This window comes from Erythrolamprus reginae, chromosome 1 (genome assembly GCF_031021105.1).
Source record: "Erythrolamprus reginae isolate rEryReg1 chromosome 1, rEryReg1.hap1, whole genome shotgun sequence".
Taxonomy (NCBI): domain Eukaryota; kingdom Metazoa; phylum Chordata; class Lepidosauria; order Squamata; family Dipsadidae; genus Erythrolamprus; species Erythrolamprus reginae.
The window spans coordinates 2,015,012-2,035,280 of NC_091950.1; the positions used below are offsets into that span (position 1 = coordinate 2,015,012).

At 37.2% G+C, this 20,269-nt stretch overlaps 1 protein-coding gene across 1 annotated transcript in view; it reads right to left on the reverse strand.

The window, feature by feature from the left end:
- The window catches only part of LOC139162802 (NACHT, LRR and PYD domains-containing protein 12-like), a 111,825-nt gene that overhangs the window by 23,551 nt on the left and 68,005 nt on the right, over window positions 1–20,269 (reverse strand). The window contains 1 exon segment of the mRNA XM_070743605.1: window positions 19,917–20,090. Coding sequence (XP_070599706.1) covers window positions 19,917–20,090 — 174 coding nt within the window.

A 20,269-nucleotide genomic window follows, 5' to 3' on the forward strand; every position in this document is an offset into this window, starting at 1 on the left:
GAAAAATAGGGAAAAAAACCTAAAATAGATCCACAATCTCCTAAGGACATCAGGAAAAATCAAATACAAGAGGTAAAAAAGGTCTGTTTTTTGGTTGCTGTTGTTGTGATTGTGGTAGTCCTCTCTGACCTGGTAGAGCCTCTCATATCTCCAGGAATTATATACCAAAGATTATATATTCTTCTATTTTAGTTAATTGTAATCATTGATAACAAGACTATATTATTTAAAAACAATTATAATCAGACCAAATAGTAATATTATATAAAAACACAATACTATAAAATGCAAGACACACCGAAAAAGAGAATATATTTAACTATTACAGTAGATTTTATAGTACCCTCTAAATTAATTAATTATTTTCTCAGATATAAATCAAATATTAAATATCAAATATTTCGTTCAATGTAGTAAATAGAATTAAGACAAGAAATATAAAATTATATTGGTCTAGCATAAATTAAAATACATATAATAAAAGAGAGAAATAAAGCAGGAGAAAAAAAGGTAAAAGAAGACCAAAAAAATGAGAGTAAGGGAAGATAAGTAAATACATTTGGGGGTATAACAGATCGGGAGGGGGGAAATTAATTATCTAGGAATTCATCCTATACCTTAAATATCTATAGTAAAAGAGAAAAAAACCTAAGACAAAGAAATAGATAGAAAATATAATGTGAAAATATAAGTATAAATGTGAATGTTATGTAAAAGTGCATTTATAAAAATAAGTAAAATATAACCAAGAAAGGAAAAAAAATATTGTAAAAGAATAATATCAAAAATGTAAATATAAGTGTAACTATTATATAAAAATGTAAATATAAAAATATAAAAGTGTAAAAGTGTGGATGTTAAGGTAAAAATATAAAAAATAAAGAGAAAAAAATGGGTATTAAATATCTAAAAGAAAATTTAAAAACTCAATAATCACTCAGTTGATACATTTCAAAATTAATCCTGATATCGTTTTTATATCCTTAAATCTTTAAATCTTCAATTTCTCATGTCCACGTTCCACATTTATGTTCTTGTATTCTCAAGTTCACAATATATTTTTTTCCCTTAAAAACAAACTGAATCAACAATCCATGTACCAAGGAAAAATAGGGAAAAAAACCTAAAATAGATCCACAATCTCCTAAGGACATCAGGAAAAATCAAATACAAGAGGTAAAAAATACGATATATAATGAAGTGATAACAATAATTAATGAAAAATAAAAAAAATTAAAAAGCAAGGAAAAAATAAGAAACAAGGAAAAATAAGCAAATATTAATCCATTGATCCTTCCGCTGTATTTACAAATTCAATCAAAATTTAATATAGATAAAAACATGTTAGGAATTGCAAAAAATAACCCGCTAGATAAAATTTATTTATTTTATTTATTTATTACTTAGATTTGTATGCCGCCCCTCTCCGAAGACTCGGGGCGGCTCACAACATGTAGAAACAAATCATAAGCAATCAGACAAATTTAAAATATTTAAATATTTAAAAACCCCATATGCTAACAGACACACACACAGACATACCATGCATAAATTAAACGTGCCCAGGGGGAGATGTTCAGTTCCCCCATGCCTGACGGCAAAGGTGGGTTTTAAGGAGTTTACAGAAGGCAGGAAGAGTAGGGGCAGTTCTAATCTCCGGGGGGAGTTGGTTCCAGAGGGCCGGTGCCGCCACAGAGAAGGCTCTTCCCCTGGGGCCCGCCAACCGACATTGTTTAGTTGACGGGACCCAGAGAAGGCCCACTCTGTGGGACCTAATCGGTCGCTGGGATTCGTGCGGCAGGAGGCGGTCTCGGAGATATTCTGGTCCGATGCCATGAAGGGCTTTAAAGGTCATAACCAACACTTTGAATTGTGACCGGAAATTGATCGGCAGCCAATGCAGACTGCGGAGTGATGGTGAAACATGGGCATACCTAGGTAGGCCCATGACTGCTCTCGCAGCTGCATTTTGCACGATCTGAAGTTTCCGAACACTTTTCAAAGGTAGCCCCATGTAGAGAGCATTACAGTAGTCGAACCTCGAGGTGATGAGGGCATGAGTGACTGTGAGCAATGAGTCCCGGTCCAGATAGGGCTGCAACTGGTGCACCAGGCGAACCTGGGCAAACGCCCCCCTCGCCACAGCTGAAAGGTGTTGTTCTAATGTGAGCTGTGGATCGAGGAGGACGCCCAAGTTGCGGACCCTCTCTGAGGGGGTCAATAATTCCCCCCCCAGGGTAATGGACGGACAGATGGAATTGTCCTTGGGAGGCAAAACCCACAGCCACTCCGTCTTATCCGGGTTGAGCTTGAGTCTGTTGACACCCATCCAGGCCCCAACAGCCTCCAGGCACCGGCACATCACTTCCACCGCTTCATTGACTGGGCATGGGGTGGACATGTAAAGCTGGGTATCATCCGCATATTGATGATACCTCACCCCATGTCCTTGGATGATCTCACCCAGCGGTTTCATGTAGATGTTAAATAGCAGGGGGGAGAGGACCGACCCCTGAGGCACCCCACAAGGGAGAGACCTAGGAGTCGACCTCTGTCCCCCCACTAACACCAACTGCGACCGGCCAGAGAGGTAGGAGGAGAACCACTGAAGAACAGTGCCTCCCACCCCCAGCCCCTCCAGCCGGTGCAGAAGGATACCTTGGTCGATGGTATCGAAAGCCGCTGAGAGGTCAAGGAGCACCAGGACAGAGGATAAACCCCTGTCCCGGGCCCGCCAGAGATCATCCATCATAAATATTTCTGGGACCACAAGGAAAATTAATCAAAAAACTTTATTACTGCCTAATGTAAACTAATCAATGCAAGAAGTTTAATCAACAAGTTATCAGAATTCCTCCTTCTACTTGACACCAACTTATTTGACATAATCTTTGTTTGTGAAACATGGCTGAATTGTTCCTATCCTGACTTCATCATCACACAAAATAACTACCTGTTTTTCCGTTCCGATCGCGAACCCCGCAGAGGAGGTGGTGTAGCCATATTCTATAAAAGCTCACTCAATCTAAAAAACATTCAAGTTGCACATGATTTATTCCTTCCTGAAACCTTAATCTGCGATCTTTTCCTCAACACTACTCTCCGCTTTTTACTGTGCTACAGAGCTCCAAACTATGACACTACCCATGAATCAAAATTAACCTCCCTACTAACATGGGCATCCCTTTATCTTCCTAGGTGACCTCAACCTACCACACATCAACTGGACACTAAATGAATGCTCCACCAAATCTATACATACCGCCATTTACAACACCGTCACCAGCCTGGGACTGGAACAATTAGTCTCAAACAATACCAGACTCAACAACTGTCTCATATTCTGTAATAGCAAAAGTGCTATTTATGGACTGCACATCATAGAACCCTTCTCCAACAGCGACCATAGTATGATCAACTTCAACCTCAACCTACGCCATCTTAACACTAAACAGAACAACGCAGCACCTAAGTACAATTTCAACAACAAACTCATAGACGCCAATCTCTCATTTATTAATTGGCAATTCTTATTCTCTAACTGCATCACCATTGATGACCTCTACAACACATTCTTACACCAAATTAATAGACTTATAGATCTGCATGTTCCTTTTTTTTTTTCAAATATTTTTATTAATTTTCTTTAAAATGACATACAAACTTACAAACATTTAACATAGAATGTAGGGATGTATCATCCCTGCTCTTCTCAAAAGTATAATTGCAGATACAGAAAAAGGAATACACAATTGAATATCTAATTCAATACTACTAATACAAAAAATATCTAATAAGAAAATTTAGTGTCATATAAGAATTTCTAATTAATTTCAAGTCAAGAAAATTCTTTAGGAAAAATAAATTTCTATTCTATCTATATAAACTGGATCTAATATAAATCTTAATAAGGAAAAATCATCTAAGATATCTATACTTATTGCTACTCTTCTTTCTTTATTTTTTTATTCTTATCTATCCATTCATAAACATTGTTCCATGTTGCGTAAAATTTTGTTTCTTCCTGTTCATTCAAGCGTCTTGTCATCATGTCCATTTCCGCGCAGTCTAATATTTTTGCAATAACTCCCTCTTCTTTGGGGATATCTTCCCCTTTCCAATTTTGCGCGTATATAATCCTTGCCGCTGTAAAAATATGTATAATCAAGTACAAAGTCTCTTTTTTATAATTTTGGTTAGTAATTCCTAACAAACAAAACTCCGGGGTGAAATCTATTTTCTGCTTTGTAATTTCTTTTGTCATTTTTTCTATCATTTTCCAGTACATTTTAGCTTTATTACATGTCCACCATTGATGGTAGTAGGATCCTATTTCTTTCTTACATTTCCAGCACAAAGGTGATGTCTTTGGGAACATTTTTGCTACTCTACTTGGTGGGAGATGCCATCTATAAAACATTTTAATTTGGTTCTCTTTCAAAGAAACTGATTTTGTCATCCTCCAGTTACACATCCAAACTTTCTCCCATGTATCTAAATCAATTTCTTTACCTATGTTTCTACACCAATGTATCATACTATCTTTTAATGTTAATTCAATATTCTTGTGGGTAATCAAATATTTATATATTTTTCCAATTACTCTGTTATGATTTTTAGTGATTAACTCACTTAACAGGTTTTTACTTCTGCTAAATATGTAGAGTATACTATCTTTCTGGTATCTGGATCTAATCTGTGCATAATGCCACCAATCAATTTGTATCCCTTCATCTTGTAATTTAATTCTAGATTTCAATTTCATTTGATTGTCTAACAAGTCTTTATATCTTATATTTCTTGTATCATTAATGGAATTTGGGTATATTATTGCATCCAAGGGGGTAACCCAATCTGGAATTGTTAAAAAGTGGTTTTTCTTTATATCTTTCCAGACATCGAGTAAGTATTTTCTCAGCGTGTGTCTTTTAAAGTAAGAATGATTTTTATCTTTATCATACCACACAAATGCATGCCAGCCAAGCATGAGGTCATGTCCTTCTAATATTGATGTTCTCATGTCCTCTAAAGTTATCCAATTTTTAATCCATGTTAAAGCGGCTGCCTGATAATATAATTTCCAATTTGGGAGCGCAAACCCCCCCCCTCTCTTTTATGTCTTCTAACATATTTATCTTAATTCTTGCCTTTTTCCCTTGCCATAAAAATTTTTTAACCACATTTGTTAAGTCTTTAAAAAAATTGGCCCCTGGATTAATTGGGATCACTTGAAATAAAAATAATACCTTAGGTAAAATATTCATCTTGATCGTGGCAATTCTTCCCAAGAATGATATTTTTAAATTGTTCCATATTTCTAGATCCTTTTTAATTTCATTAATTAATTTTATATAATTATCATTTTTTAATGTTATTGTTTTGGCTGTTAGCCATATTCCCAAATATTTTACTTTTTTAACTATTTGCATTCCAGTAATACTTTCTAAATTACTTTCTTGTATTTTACTCATGTTTTTAGTTATAATTTTTGTTTTATTTTTATTTATTTTCAAACCTGCCACCTTACCATATTGTTCTATTGTTTGGATTAATCTTGGTGCTGTGACTAACGGATCTTCCATTATAAAAGTCAAGTCATCTGCGAAGGCCTGGACTTTGTATATCTCTTTTCTAACTGTTAAACCTTTTATCTTTGGGTCTGATCTTATTTTTATTAAGAGTGCTTCTAAAGTCATAATGAAAAGAAGAGGTGATATGGGACATCCTTGCCGCACTCCTTTATTTATTTTAAACGCTTCTAATTGTTCATTGTTTAATATAATTTTTGTCGTTTGTTCTGAGTAAATAGCGTCTATTAAATTAACAAATTTGGGGCCGAATCTCATTTTATTTAATTGCATCTTTATAAATGTCCAATTCACGTTATCAAAAGCTTTTTGAGCGTCTAGGAACATTAAAGATAATGTTTTATCTGAATGTTGCTCATAATACTCTAATACATTAATAATTGTTCTAAGATTATTTTTAATTTGTCTACCTGGAAGGAAACCATTTTGGTCTGAATGAATTTTGCTATTTATCACATTTTTCAGTCTATCTGCATATATTGCTGTAAAAATTTTATAGTCTACATTCAATAAAGATATTGGTCTATAGTTTTTAATTTTTTCTTTTGGTGTATCTGGTTTGTGAATTAAAGTTATCAAGGATTCCGACCATGATTTAGGAATTTTACCATCTACTCTACATTCATTAAAAATTTGGAGCATATTATTTCTTAATACTTCATTTTCTATTTTATACCACTCTGCTGGAATGGCGTCCGGTCCCGTGGCTTTGTTGTTTTTCTGCTTTTTAATAACTATAAGGAGTTCTTCCATTGTTATTGGACTCTCCATCTTTTCTTGTTGCTCTTCTGTTATTTGTGGTAACTCTGCACTCTCTAGGTATTTAAATACGACTTCTTCTTCAATATTATCATCTTTGTACAATTCTTTAAAAAAAATTGAACTATATTTGCTTTTCCCTCTGGGTCATATTTTATTATTCCATCTTTATCTTCTAATTGTCTAATTAATTTAGATTGTCTCTGTTTTCTCAGTTTATATGCTAACCATCTACCTGATTTATTGGCATGTTCAAAATATTGTTGCTTAGCTTTCTTTATTTTTTCCAGTATCTGATTTTGTTCTTGTAATCTAATTTTGTGTTTGGTTAAATTTATTTTTTTCCCCAAGTCTTTATTTTTCACATTTTGTTGTGATAGAAACTCTAGTTGTTTTAATTCATTTATTAATTGTTCATATTTTCTTTTTCTTTCTTTATTATATTTTGCAGTATAGGATATTGTTAATCCTCTTATGTATGCTTTAGTTGCATCCCACAAGTTCTGAGGGGTGGTGTCTGTATTTTTATTGATTTCAAAAAATATTTTTAATTCCTTTTCAATCCATTCTTTATATTCTTTCTCTTTCAAAATATTTCTATTCATTTGCCAATTACGATGTTTTTTAATATTTCTCATATAGACTATAACTGGATTATGGTCTGCCCAAGTATTAACATCTATTTCTACTTCTTGTATATACTCTGCTGTTGTTTTGGGGGCCCACACCATATCTATTCTAGTCCAAATTTTGTGGGGGTTTGAGTAAAAAGTATATTGCCTTCTATGAGGATGTCTTTCCCTCCATATATCATTCAATAGCAATTCTGCTTTCATTTTTTGAAAAGTTGAGGGCAATAAATTCTTTTTTTTCTTTTTACAACTTTTCTTCACCCCCGAATGGTCTAATTGTCTATTTGTTATGGCATTAAAATCTCCAATAATTAACATATTTTCCAAATTTAATTCTAAAATTTTTTGATGTAATTTTTCATAAAATGCAATTTGGTCATCATTTGGGGCATATATAGAAACAATAGCAAGCGATTTGGGTTCAATATCAATCTGGACAATCAAAATTCTACCTTCATCATCACTATATAGTTGTTTGGAATTTATAGAACTCTCAACATACATTGCCACTCCTCTTTTCCTTTGGTCTGCTAATGCAGCATACATCTTTCCAATTTTATTATTTAACAATAAATTCCGATTACTCTTTTTTATATGTACTTCTTGGAGTATCACAATTTGAGCTTTTTGATTCTTAATTTTGGAAAACATTTGTTTTCTTTTTTTTGGTTCATTAAGTCCATTGACATTTACTGAAAAGATTTTTAAGTCTCTCAATGTGGTCATTTGTTGTATTTCTTGGTTTCGCATTGAGGTTGCTTTCTTCTGGCCCCTTGGTCCTGCTCCTCCACTTGAGCAAATGCCCCCATGGCTTCGGCCTGCATTGCTTCCAGTTCTTTTGTTATCTGTTCCATTTCGCATATTCCACTGTTTTCATAGAAATCTCTTGCTTGGTCTAGATTCTCCAACTTATATCTCGTTGATTTCCATGTCAATGATAGACCTTGTGGAATAAGCCAACGAAAGGTTATATTTTCTTTAATCAGAAGTTTGGTCAAGAAATGATAGTCTCTTCTAGTCTCTCGAACACGTCTCGGAATTTGTTTTAATATTTTTATTTCTTTACCTTGGTGTTGTAATTGTCCTGCTCTTGACCAATGCAATATATCATCTCTCATGCTTTTTCTTACAAATTTGATGCGAATCTCTCGTGGAAGATTAAAACGGCGAATATAGCTGTTAGAAATTCTGAAGACTTCATCGATTTCTTTTTTTATGTCATCTGGGTCCATCTGGAGGATTTTCCCAATAATGTCAGCCATAATGGCCTTTAAATTTTCATCTTTTTCTTCTATTACGTTTTGAAATCGAAGTCCATATGACGCACGTTGCATTTCCAGATGTGTGATTGATTCATCATACCCTCTGTAACGTGAAGCAGCTTTGTCCTCCAAGTGACCAATTCTTTTCTCCACCTTTTCCGCCTTTTCTTCCACTGCCTTCATTCGTACTTCATTATCTTGCAAGGCTTGCTTGATCTCCTTCATCTGGTCTTTCATTTCACCTGTGTCGACTTTCATTTCCGCCATCTCTGCTTTAATTTCATCTCTCTGTTGTGTTGCATCTTGTTGTGATTTTAACATAAAGTCATTTAATGTTGTTAATGTCTCTTGGATTGAAGCCAGAGATGGTTGTTTCTCCCTGTCCTTTTCCTTGGTGAACATAGTTGCAGATAAAGTCTGCTGTGCAGGGGATGGATGTGGTGAACTTTGCGGGGAAGAAATAACAGTTGTTTGCTTCTTGATTGTTTTAGTATGGGTGGAAGTACTTGACATTTTCAAATTTAAATTTAGTGTTATTTTATGTTAGCAATATGTAAACAGATTCTATAAATTCCAAACCCTCAATAACAATTATACTAAATTGATAGCAATTAATTAATAACAATAAAAATTCTAATTCAAATAAAAGGCTAAATTTCAAATACACTTAAAGTATAAAATATATCTAATTAATGCTCAACTTATTAATTCTTGTTACTCTAGTCAAAGTTTATATCAAGAAGATGTAAAGGAGAAAAGGGGAAGAAGGAGGAAAGGTTAGTTTAACACAGCAGCAAAGATACGAAGGAAGAGTCAGCAAAGTAGGAAGGAGGATAAAAACATGTGAAGAAAGGGGGCAATCAGAGTTAAAGACTATTATTCAATTAGGAGGGACAGGAGACCAAAGACCAAAAGAAAATTTAGCAATGCATAAACAGAACCAAGATTAATTGTAATATAACATAGAATTAAAATTCAAGAATTAAAATTATCATAGGGAAAACGCAAAAAGAAAAACAATTGATTGAAGATCTAATTTGTTGTCAGAAACACCTTAATGAGTACTGCAAAGGTATTCCGTTATTTGAAGAAAGGTATAGTCTTTAAAAAATTTATAAAACTTTTTCCAAGCAAATGCAGTTTAATTTCACGAAGTTAAAATGAAGTCGGTCCGTCTCTCACAGCCCAGGAAAAAATCTCTCCGCTATAAATCCAACGAGAATGCTGTTAATCCAAAACCGCTATTAATCCAAACGAAATCCAATGGAAATACTCCAACAAAATAATCCAAGAAACGTTGATTAAATAATCCAAATTTTGAAGTTCTCAAATGTAGGAAAAGAGTTTTTTTTTTCTTTATATATATTTATTCAAAGTTTGTAAGTAGATAGTGAGCAGTCCTGGTCCTTCCGCTAGAAAAATCCCAGCCCGGACTTCATTTTACAATATTCCGTAACCAAATGCTTCAGAAAAGAAAAAAAAGTTTTTTCAACCAAATAATATCATTTTGTAAATAATAAATCCTTTAATGTCTCATTTTAAAATCTTCTGGATCTCCTTGTTTGCAAAAATTTAACAGTTCAAAACAAGTGAAAGTGGTTAGAATAAGTTCCGGCTGTTAATTCGCGCCTGGATACAATGTTGTTTTAACAACTTTCTCTTTCGCCTTCGTTTAAACTCCGATTCAATTTTCTTGTTTTTCAAACTTCTTGTTTACCATGGAACATAGAAATTTTTTACCTTAATTGTAGCTTCTTTGGCAATATTCCTTTTTCAATTAGAGTTGTTCAGTTTCTCTGCTTTTTACTCTCTTGATGTTTCTTGCTTCCCACTGGTTAGGTGGGATCGCAATGGCCGTGTCCTCTTGGAGGAGGACCGGTGCTCCCTGCACCAGAGCTGCAGGATGAACCCTCTGTCCCGGAGCCTCGGCGATGGCTCCCCGGGCAGAGGGGAATCCCCTTTTCTAGGATCGAGCCATCCGGACTCGATCCGATCGCGCTGGGGCGACCTCTGGGAGGGTTGAAGGGGTCTCGAGGCAGAGCCCTGCCAAGAGACTCCGCTGCGATCCTCAGCGAAACCGGAAGCTCCTAGATCTGCATGTTCCAATCACCTCTCCCAGAAGAATACAAAAAAAATAACGTACCTGTCTCGATAAAGAAAACTACAAACCAAAAAAAGATCCCTCTGGCGTAGAAACAAAAAAGGTCCAGTAACCAACTTCAAAAGCCGCTACAGAAGCATATGCCAACAAATAAAAGTAGAATGTCTCAACTTTCACAGGGAACAAGAGGAAAACCTCCTACGCACCAAATCTAACCGTGCCTTCTACAACTTCGTCAACAACAAACTTAACGACTCCAGACCTATTCCACCTCTCGTAGGTCCCAACAACAAAGAATACCACGATGACCCATCCAAAGCTAACCTCTTCAACTCCTTTTTTGGCTCCGTTTTTGTTAACAGTAACGGCTCATCCCCCCTCTTCGCAAATCACACTCCAAACTCATTAAAAAACCTAACCCAAATCATCTTCACTATAGACCACATTGAAAAAGCAATCCGTGATCTCAAACCTTCCCTATCTGTCGGACCAGACAGTCTTTGTGCATACTTCCTAAGAAAACTTTCTTCTACCATAGCTGAACCCCTAAGCATTATCTTCCAAAAATCCTTCAGGACCAGCACTCTCCCCAAGTTGTGGTCAAAAGCAGTAGTCATCCCCATTTTCAAAAAAGGAGACCCATCACTAGTTGATAACTACAGACCAATATCACTATGCTGCGTCCCTTGTAAAATCATGGAATCAATTATAAATAGATCAATCACCCTTTACTTAGAATCTAATAACCTACTATCAAAAAAACAATTTGGATTCAGAAAGAAAATATCCTGCAACCTTCAACTACTTCACTGCAAAAATATCTGGACTACCCACCTTGATCAAGGAAAATCCATCGATGCAATTTATATCGACTTCTGCAAAGCCTTTGACTCAGTGGTTCACGACAAACTTCTCCTAAAACTCAAATCCTATGGCATCTCAGGTCTCCTCCACAACTGGATTACTGCTTTCCTGTCAAACAGGCAACAAGTCGTCAAAATTGGAAGCGCCATTTCCACCCCCGTCCCTGTCAAAAGCGACATTCTCCAAGGCAGCGTACTAGGTCCTACTCTTTTCATCCTATACATCAATGACCTCTGTGATAATATCGCAAGCAACTGTGTGCTTCTTGCCGATGATGTGAAACTTTTCAACACCACTGACAACACACTCACTCTCCAAAAAGACCTCAACTTTGTCTCAGATTGGTCTAACAACTGGAAACTTCAAATATCAACCAACAAATGCTCTACCCTCCACATCGGCAAAAAGAATCCAAACCACATTTATGAACTGAATAAACAAATTCTCCCAGCCAACCCGCACTCAGTAAAAGATCTTGGAATACTAATATCAAATGACCTAAGTGCTAAAGCCCACTGCAACAATATCGCCAAAAAGGCTTCCAGAGTTGTTAACCTGATCCTACGTAGCTTCTGCTCTGGCAATCTCTCACTACTGACTAGAGCCTACAAAACCTATGCCAGACCCATTCTCGAATACAGCTCATCTGTCTGGAACCCACACCACATCTCAGACATCAACACTCTCGAAAACGTCCAAAGGTATTTCACCAGAAGAACCCTTCACTCCTCCACTCGAAACAGAATACCTTACGAAAATAGACTAACTATCCTGGATCTTGAAAGCTTAGAACTGCGGCGCCTAAAACACGATTTAAGTATTGCCCACAAGATCATATGCTGCAGCGTCCTTCCGGTCAATGACTACTTCAGCTTCAACAGCAACAACACAAGAGCATGCAACAGATTCAAACTTAATATTTACCGCTCCAAACTTGACTGTAAAAAATATGACTTTAACAATCGAGTTGTCGAAGCGTGGAACTCATTGCCGGACTCCGTGGTGTCAGCCCCCAGCCCCCAACATTTCTCCCTAAGACTCTCCACGATTGACCTCTCCAGGTTCCTAAGAGGCCAGTAAGGGGCATACATAAGTGCATTGATGTGCCTATCGTCCCCTGTCCAATTGTCTTTCCTTATCTCATATATCATATATTTTTTCTCCTTTCCTTCTACTTCTCTTCTTTCTTACTTTCTATCTTTATATACATTACTTAATGTCTATTCTCTTTCATATGTATTGTATATTGGACAAAGAATAAATAAATAAATAAATAAATAAATAAATAAATAAATAAATAAATAAATAAATAAATAAATAAATAAATAAATAAATAAATAAAAAGAATTTGACAGTTCTAAAACAAAAACTAACATTAAAAAATGGAATTTTGACCTTAAAAGAGAAATTAAAGCAGAAGAATGGGAACTTATATGGAGCAGGAATTTTAAATTGACTTTAGCCATTCCATATAAGGAAAATATGATTAAAATATTTTATAGATGGCATACTACCCCTATAAAACTGACCAAGATAAATAAAAATTTATCATCTACTTGCTGGAAATGTCAAAAAGAACAAGGCACTTACTTCCACCTATGGTGGCAATGTGAAAAAGCACAAGCTTATTGGAAAAAAATAGGAACTTGGCTGGACGAAATCTTAAACTCCAAAGTAGACATAACACCAGAACGCTTTCTTTTAGGTATCCTAAAAGAGAATATTTCTAAAAATCAAGTTTACCTAATTATCCATATTACTACAGCAGCTAGACTAGTATTTGCTCAATGGTGGAAAAACCCCAAGAAGACTTAATATTAGAAACAATTAAATACTGTGCAGAAATGACTAAATTAACCCTGGAAATAAGAAATAATGATGAATCTCTATTCAATAACTGCTGGGATCCTTTCTATCGCTGGTTAGAAAAAAAAGAACAATTTGCCTAACAAATATTAAGAATCTTATAGATCGAAACAGATATATACCAGGTGTCAAACACTTTCTTTTACTTATCTATAATTTAAAATATTTGATATAATGTAATGAGCTATCAAGAATATTGTTGGTTCATAGTTTTAATACAGAACTGCCATACACTTGCCCGCCTTTGTTTTGATTGTTTGTTTTTGTTGGGGTTTTTTTTGTATGTTTGTTTTCTTTTGTCTTTAATATTATTATTATACATATGATTGAAGATATAATATCCATTTTTGTTGTTGTTGTATTCAACATGTCTAAATGTATTTATTGTATTATTGTAAATAAAAACTTTTTAAAAAATTGTTAAATTCTCCTTTCATCCCCTATTGCCAAATGAATTTGTATTCTTCCAGGGATGTAAGGTATTTCAAGTATACTTTTTCTTAAAGTTCAGTAATTTGTAGAAAATGATAGATAAATAGAGGTAAATAAAAATAATGTATATAGATCTGGTCGTAGCTTTAGGTTATGCGCATGGATATTACTTAAAGAGGAAAAAACTTTTCTTGTTCGCCTTTTATTTTCTAGATCTTTTCTTTTATTTTCCTTGTTGTTAAGAGAAAAAAACCCCCAAAAGATTATACCTTATTCAGTGCAGTCTTTCTTTCTTCTTTCCTTTTCTGATGATCCTTATTTCAATGATTTCTATTCTTGTCAATACTCCCTCCTCCGTGAGAGCTAGCTGCTATGGCTGTGCCCCAGCCGGAGTGCGGTTCTTCCTTGTTTGGGGCTGCAGGGTTGTTCTCTCCCTCCGGGACAATGGTGTTTTGTCCCTCGGGTTCAGACTACCCTCTCCTCTGGATCTAACCCTCTGAGTCCTCTCCAACCACAATTGCGATCCCCCAATCAGGAAAAAAAGGAGCAACAGGGACGGAGCCCAATCCCCACCGACCCGATACCTTGAGTTGGGTGTTGGAGTTAGGGATTGCAAAATGTTGAATTTTAGGATGATATGGTCACTCTCACCTAGCGTCCCTTCTCCTTCTATTCCCTCTATCAATTCTTCCCTGTTTGTTAAAATTAGGTCTAGTATTGCAGTCCCTTTGGGAAGTATAGACATTTTAATAGCTGAAATTCTTCCCAATAGAAATTTTGATAGCTAATAGCTGTCAGTGAACCAGCCAGCATCTGGAAAAATAAATTCAATTCCACTTCTATGTAAACACAGAAAGTTCCATTTATTATTAGAGCCATGTCTGGATTCTGCCGTGGTAATATCAGCACTGAATTTCACTTCTGTTTTGCCTGACGGGGCTCAGGCGATAATTAACGGTCCAGGAAAGAAGGTCAGACACACACGTGCATTGCGAATCAGCAAACTTGTACATAAAAGAAACGGCTAAAGAAAATTGTCCTTATTTTCAGGAGTAAAACACAGTTCAAGACGAAAAGTCAGCTAGATACAAAGTTCAGGAAAAAGCAAACAAATACAAAATTCACGTAGCAGAAACGTTCCAGGAGTTCTCTGAATTTTCGAGGCACGAGAGCAGCACCAAGTCTCAGAGTATTCAACTCCCACTTGCCTGACAATGCTGGGTGGAAATCCAAAGGCACAGAGCAGAGGCTTCAAAGCAGGAACCACAAAGCCACAAAAACCACACAGATAAACATCCACAGTTTGCCTCTGCCTCTGTTCCCTTTTGTAACTGTAGCCCTCATGATGGGAACCACACCCAGCCCTCATTCTGTGGACCACACCCAAACACAGGTGACACCATAATCACCGGTGATAATCCCTTAATTGAGCCCTCCATTGCATTGCTCTCCGGCTATGCCTGTCAATTATCTGTTCAGCATCTGAATCCAAAGAAGAGAGGCTATCCGATGGGCTGCCAGCTAAATCCCCTGGACTGTCTGCCAGGTCCTGTGGTCTGTCTGCCAACTCCTCTGAACCATCGGCCTCATCCTCTGGGCTGTCTGCCATGTTTTCCTGGCTGTCAGCCAGGCTTTCACAATCACTCTGTGACGCATCTCTCACATATGTGGGGGCAACAGCTGGCCCACGCACGAACACAACAACGTCTGTGATTTATTTTTAGGTTAAAGTTCATTCCCACCCCCACAAGTGCATCACATGTACTAATCCGGGGAAGGGAATGCTAGCTTCCCTTGTTCAGTTGAACTATAGCTCTGCACAAAGAATGTGCTGTAGTTCCAACGTCTCTCTCTCTCTCTCTCTCTCTCACTCCTCCCATTCCCTATCACTGTTATTCTGGCAGGAGGCCTGACAATAGCGTTTTGAATTTGAATTAAGAACAGAAAACAATCTTTGAAATCCAGTTGACAAAATGAGATAAATAATGTATACTGAAAAAAACCAGACATAAATTAAGAATTTTAATTAAGAATTTGGAGATTATATTATATTGTATTGTACTGAAGATTGAAGATTGAAGTTATATGACTTTGTATGTTTGTATGGGTGGAGAAGAAATAATAAAAAAGAAGTAAACACTGCCTGAAATTGATCTTTGCAGTTGGTGGAAGCAGGCAAATGCAGACTGCATGCCTAGTACTGGTGTTGGTAAGGGAAAACAAGCCAACAATGTATGATTGTATGGATTGATATAACACAGCTTTAAAATATATGCTATGTTCTGATTGGCTGTAGTGATGCACATGACCATAAGAGGGAGCTAGAGATCATGGCTTTCTCCCCCTGTTGTTTCATTCTGATTGACTCTATGACTTGACAGTGATCTCCGCGTTATGCTCTGTTATTCTCTCTGATATTCCGATATCTTTGAAAGCTTTAACATCTTTGTTGCATGTACCATATTTTTTGGTGTATAAGACACCTTTTTACCTAAAAAAAGTGCTTTAAAAATTGGGTGCGTCTTATACATTGAACGTTGCTGAGGCGGGACGGGCTGCAGTGGTGGCGGCAATCACTCAGGTGACTCCGGTGACTTCCATGCAAGGAACCACTGCTGTCGAGTCTGGGTGAACAGGCCCTGAAGGGGCAGAGCCGTCATCTTCACTGGCACCATGTTGTTCGGTGGTGGGTTTGGCTCAGGCAAGTGGCTGTGGCAGGAGACAGTCCGGTGCCGCCTCTCTCAGCACGAAGCTGCCTCAGCCGGCCCTGATTGTGCGGTGGGAGGGAGCTCGGCTCCATCGGCCCCCACTCCAATCTCCCACGTTCGGGGGAGCCTTTTGGAGGGTGTTGCAGTAAGTGAAGGGAGCTTGGCGGGAAGCTGCCTCAGCCGGTGAGAGGCGGCACCTGACCAGCCCCTGCCACAGCCGTTCACCTGGTTTGGCTGAGGCAGCTTCGCTCTGAGCTCCCTTGAACCTGGCTGCCCCTGCCTCAGCTGAGCCGGGCAGCAAAGCCCTGAGTTTTTTCTGTAATGAGAGAGCAGCGGCAGCAGGTGTGGCTGGGGGCAGAAGTCCCTTCTCCTCTGATGCAGCAGGCCCTCCAAGACCCTCCCCACAGCACTTGGGCCGTGCAGATAAGAAGGAGAATGCTCATCCGACTCGGTTGAGGCAGGGGCGGGCAGGTTCGAGCATGCTCCGAGGGGAAAAGTTGCCTCAGCAATTGCCGCCGTCACCGCCACTTTGCTGCTCGTGTGGGGTAGAGCCATTTGCCCAACCCACTTTTCAGCCTGCTGGGAGGGCTCTTCGGCCAAGGGGAGATGTCTGGCAGGTCCTGGGGGACTGCCCTTTCCTTTAGTGACTTCGCAGCCCTAGCAACCAAGTTTCCTGCTCGGCCCCCGTGGGGAGGAGAAGCCACTCAGACAATTTTATATGCTGGGGATGTGATGCACGGTACGGGAACTTTTTATCTCTGAGGGAAAGGGATAATTGAGAAAGAGGGAGTCTCAAAAGGTGTCAGGGTGGTGGGCTGTGGAGAGCATTGGATACTGTCAATAATAACCTGAAGCCAAAAAAGCTTTGGGGGGGGACAGCTGTTTAGGTGACCCTTAAAGCAATGTAAGTTTTTACACCAGTTTTATTTTTGGCACCTCATGACTGACCTCTGAGAGAGAGAGAGAGAAACAAAGGAAGAAGTACAAAACAGAATAAAAAAGTTTCTCTTGAAAATAAGGTTTTGTTTTTACACTTCTGCGTGTGCACATATACGCAGAGTGGGGCGCGAGAGCGCAGACACACACACACACACACACACACACAAAGAGTTGGAAGGGACTCTGTACTGTAGGTCATCATTTGGTCCAGCGGTCTCCAATGTTGGCCACATTATGACTTGTGGACTTCAAATCCCAGAGTTCCTCGGCCCACAAAGGTGGCTGAGAAACTCTGGGAGTTGTAGTCCACAAGTCTTAAAAGTTGCCAAGGTTGGAAATTCCTAGTCTAGAAACACTCCTTTTAAGGAATATTTCAGGTTTATCATCATCATCACCATATATTTCCATGCACTTCAATTGTGAAAATTGTAGTAGTCAAGAGAGGGGTCTTTGAAAACCTCATGTTAGTAGTAATATTAAGGCAACCTCAGCAGGGAACTGTAATTGTAAATGATTCTATCACTAGTCATTTCTTTGACTAAAGGAACAACTAACAAAATCAATTGTCCTCCTTTGTTTTGTTTGTTTGTTTGCATTAGGGGTTGGGTCTTCAAACCTGGCAAGGGTCTTCAAACCTGGCAAGTTTAAGGCTTGTGGACCTCAATTCCCATTTCTGAGTCACTAGCTTGACTGGTGGAGGAATTCTGGGATTTGAAGTCCACATATCATGAGGCTCTCAAGTTTGAAGTGTGTAAAAAGTGTACGTAGTTTTAAAAAGTATACATGGTTTTAAAAAGTATACATAGTTGTAAAAAGTATTCTGCTACATTAGTATTGTATTAAACAATAGAATATTACACCATTTGGTTTAGAATACTTTTTTCCCTTGTTTTCCTACTCTAAAATCTAGGTGCGTCTTATACACCAAAAATACAGTATATGAAAAAGACAAACTGATAATAATATTATTGTACTTTGACTGAATTGAACGTGTATGACCCGGACTGTTTATTTAGACTGTACTATTTCTTATAGTAATAAAATTCTTTATTGGCCAAGTGTGATTGGACACACAAAAAATTTGTCTTGGTGCATATGCTTTATAAACACTATATTCACTTTAACGTATATATGTGTGTGACTAGATACTTACTCATATCTACTGCAATGTCCCATTTCTGTGTGCAGGTCCTTGATAACTCAAGGGTTGCTCTGCACACACATAGGTAATGGAAAAAGGGTATAAAACTGAATGTTAGCAACTTACAGAGAACATGTAAAATGTTAGTTTAACTATGCTAGATTCATCTAAAAATGTAAACCATAATATATGAGTAGTTGGTAGTGGAGCAACACAATGCATAATTAATGATAGAGAAAAAAAAAGTCAAAATAACAAAAAGTGACCAACATGTAGCATTAGCCAATGGATGGAAAATGAAAGCAGTTGGCAAAGGCACTGCAATTGTTCATGGCTGAATGAAAATTTACCAATGTTAAATATACCTAAACTGGTATTTAATTTGCTGTCTGTTAGAATATTGGTAAATGCAGGGTTTGTTGTAACCTTTGAGAATGATCAATGTATAATTGAAAAGCAAGGAAGAAGGGTTACTGCAAGGTTAGAAAATTGTCTCTTTCTGATTCATGACAATCCAGTAATCAATGCTAACTCAGTTTTCAATAACAAAAGACCTCATGATGGATGGATGCATTTGCTCCATAGACATATGGAACATATGCATTTCAAAATTATAAAGAAAACTGTTGAATTATCTAATGGCATTAAATTAAAACCTTGTAAAAATATTTAAGCTATAATGTTTGCAATCTCTGGACATTTTCGAGGGTATTAATGTCAGAAAGTTTAGTTTGTAATTTTCTCATTGAGATGGGGAGGTTATTTTTCTTGATTAAGGTAGATGTTAATGGTACATAAAGTCTGATTATTATTTTCATCTGAAGCAAGAATGTGTTGTAGAGGTCATCCATAGAGTTGCAGTTTGCGAATAAAGTTTGCCAGTTTAATGTTGAGAGATGGGTATCAATGAGTTCATAGTTCGCTTTTTTGAAATTAAATTTCTGCATCGCATTATTTGGGTGGATCTTGGTGTGGCTTAGGTTGAGACTGAAGTTTATCATGCTGTGGTCACTGTTGGAGAAAGGTACTATTATTTGTAAGCCATATATTGTGCTTTTGGTGTTGCAGAAGATGAGATCTAGACAGTTATCTACTCTAGTATTGTTAGTTATTAGTTGGTCAAGTCCCAGATTGGTGACGGTGTTATATATAGTAGAGTGGATAGGTTCCATGCTACATTCATTTAATGTCCAGTTGATGTGTGGTAGATTGAGGTCTCCAAGGAAGATGATGGGATATGGGCAATTGGTTGCCCACGTTAGTAGTCCTAATAATTTGTTTGCATGTGCGATGTCATAGTCCGGTGCTCTGTAGCATAGTACGAAGCGAATTGTGGTATTTAGGGAAAGATCACAGACAATAGTTTCTGTGTGCAACTGTGATGTTTTTTAGGTTTAGAGATTTTTTGTAGCATATAGCTACCCCGCATCCTCTGCGGGATTCACGGTCATAATGAGAGACAAGATAGTTCCTTGTTGTAATAATGCAGTCTGAGTAGGATGCATTGAGCCATGTTTCACAAAGATAATATCAAAGACTGAGGAGTCAAGAAGGAGGAGGAATTCTGATATCTTATTGGCTATAATTCTGGCATTTAATAATTTGCATAAAATGCATTACTTACTTAAGTTTATTTATTTTACATTCTGGATCATTCAGCCCACGACATAATAGTTCTAGGCTTTTCCCACTATAAATGCCTGGGTCGCACAGCTCCAACTCTCTCAATCTCTGGTTTTTCTTGAATACATCCGCAAGATACCTGCTGCAAGATTCGGTCAGGATATCTCCATGAAGCCTCCAAAGAAGAATATGAAAAATTAAAATTATTTCTTGAAAAACAAGCATAGAATGTATTTTTATAGGACTTGAAGGGACAGTGATTGAGTAAAAAAAATGAACTGCCTCACCCTGGATATATTTCCAGAAAAATAACATTCAAACAATGGTTGTGTAGATCAAACAGAGAGATTTATG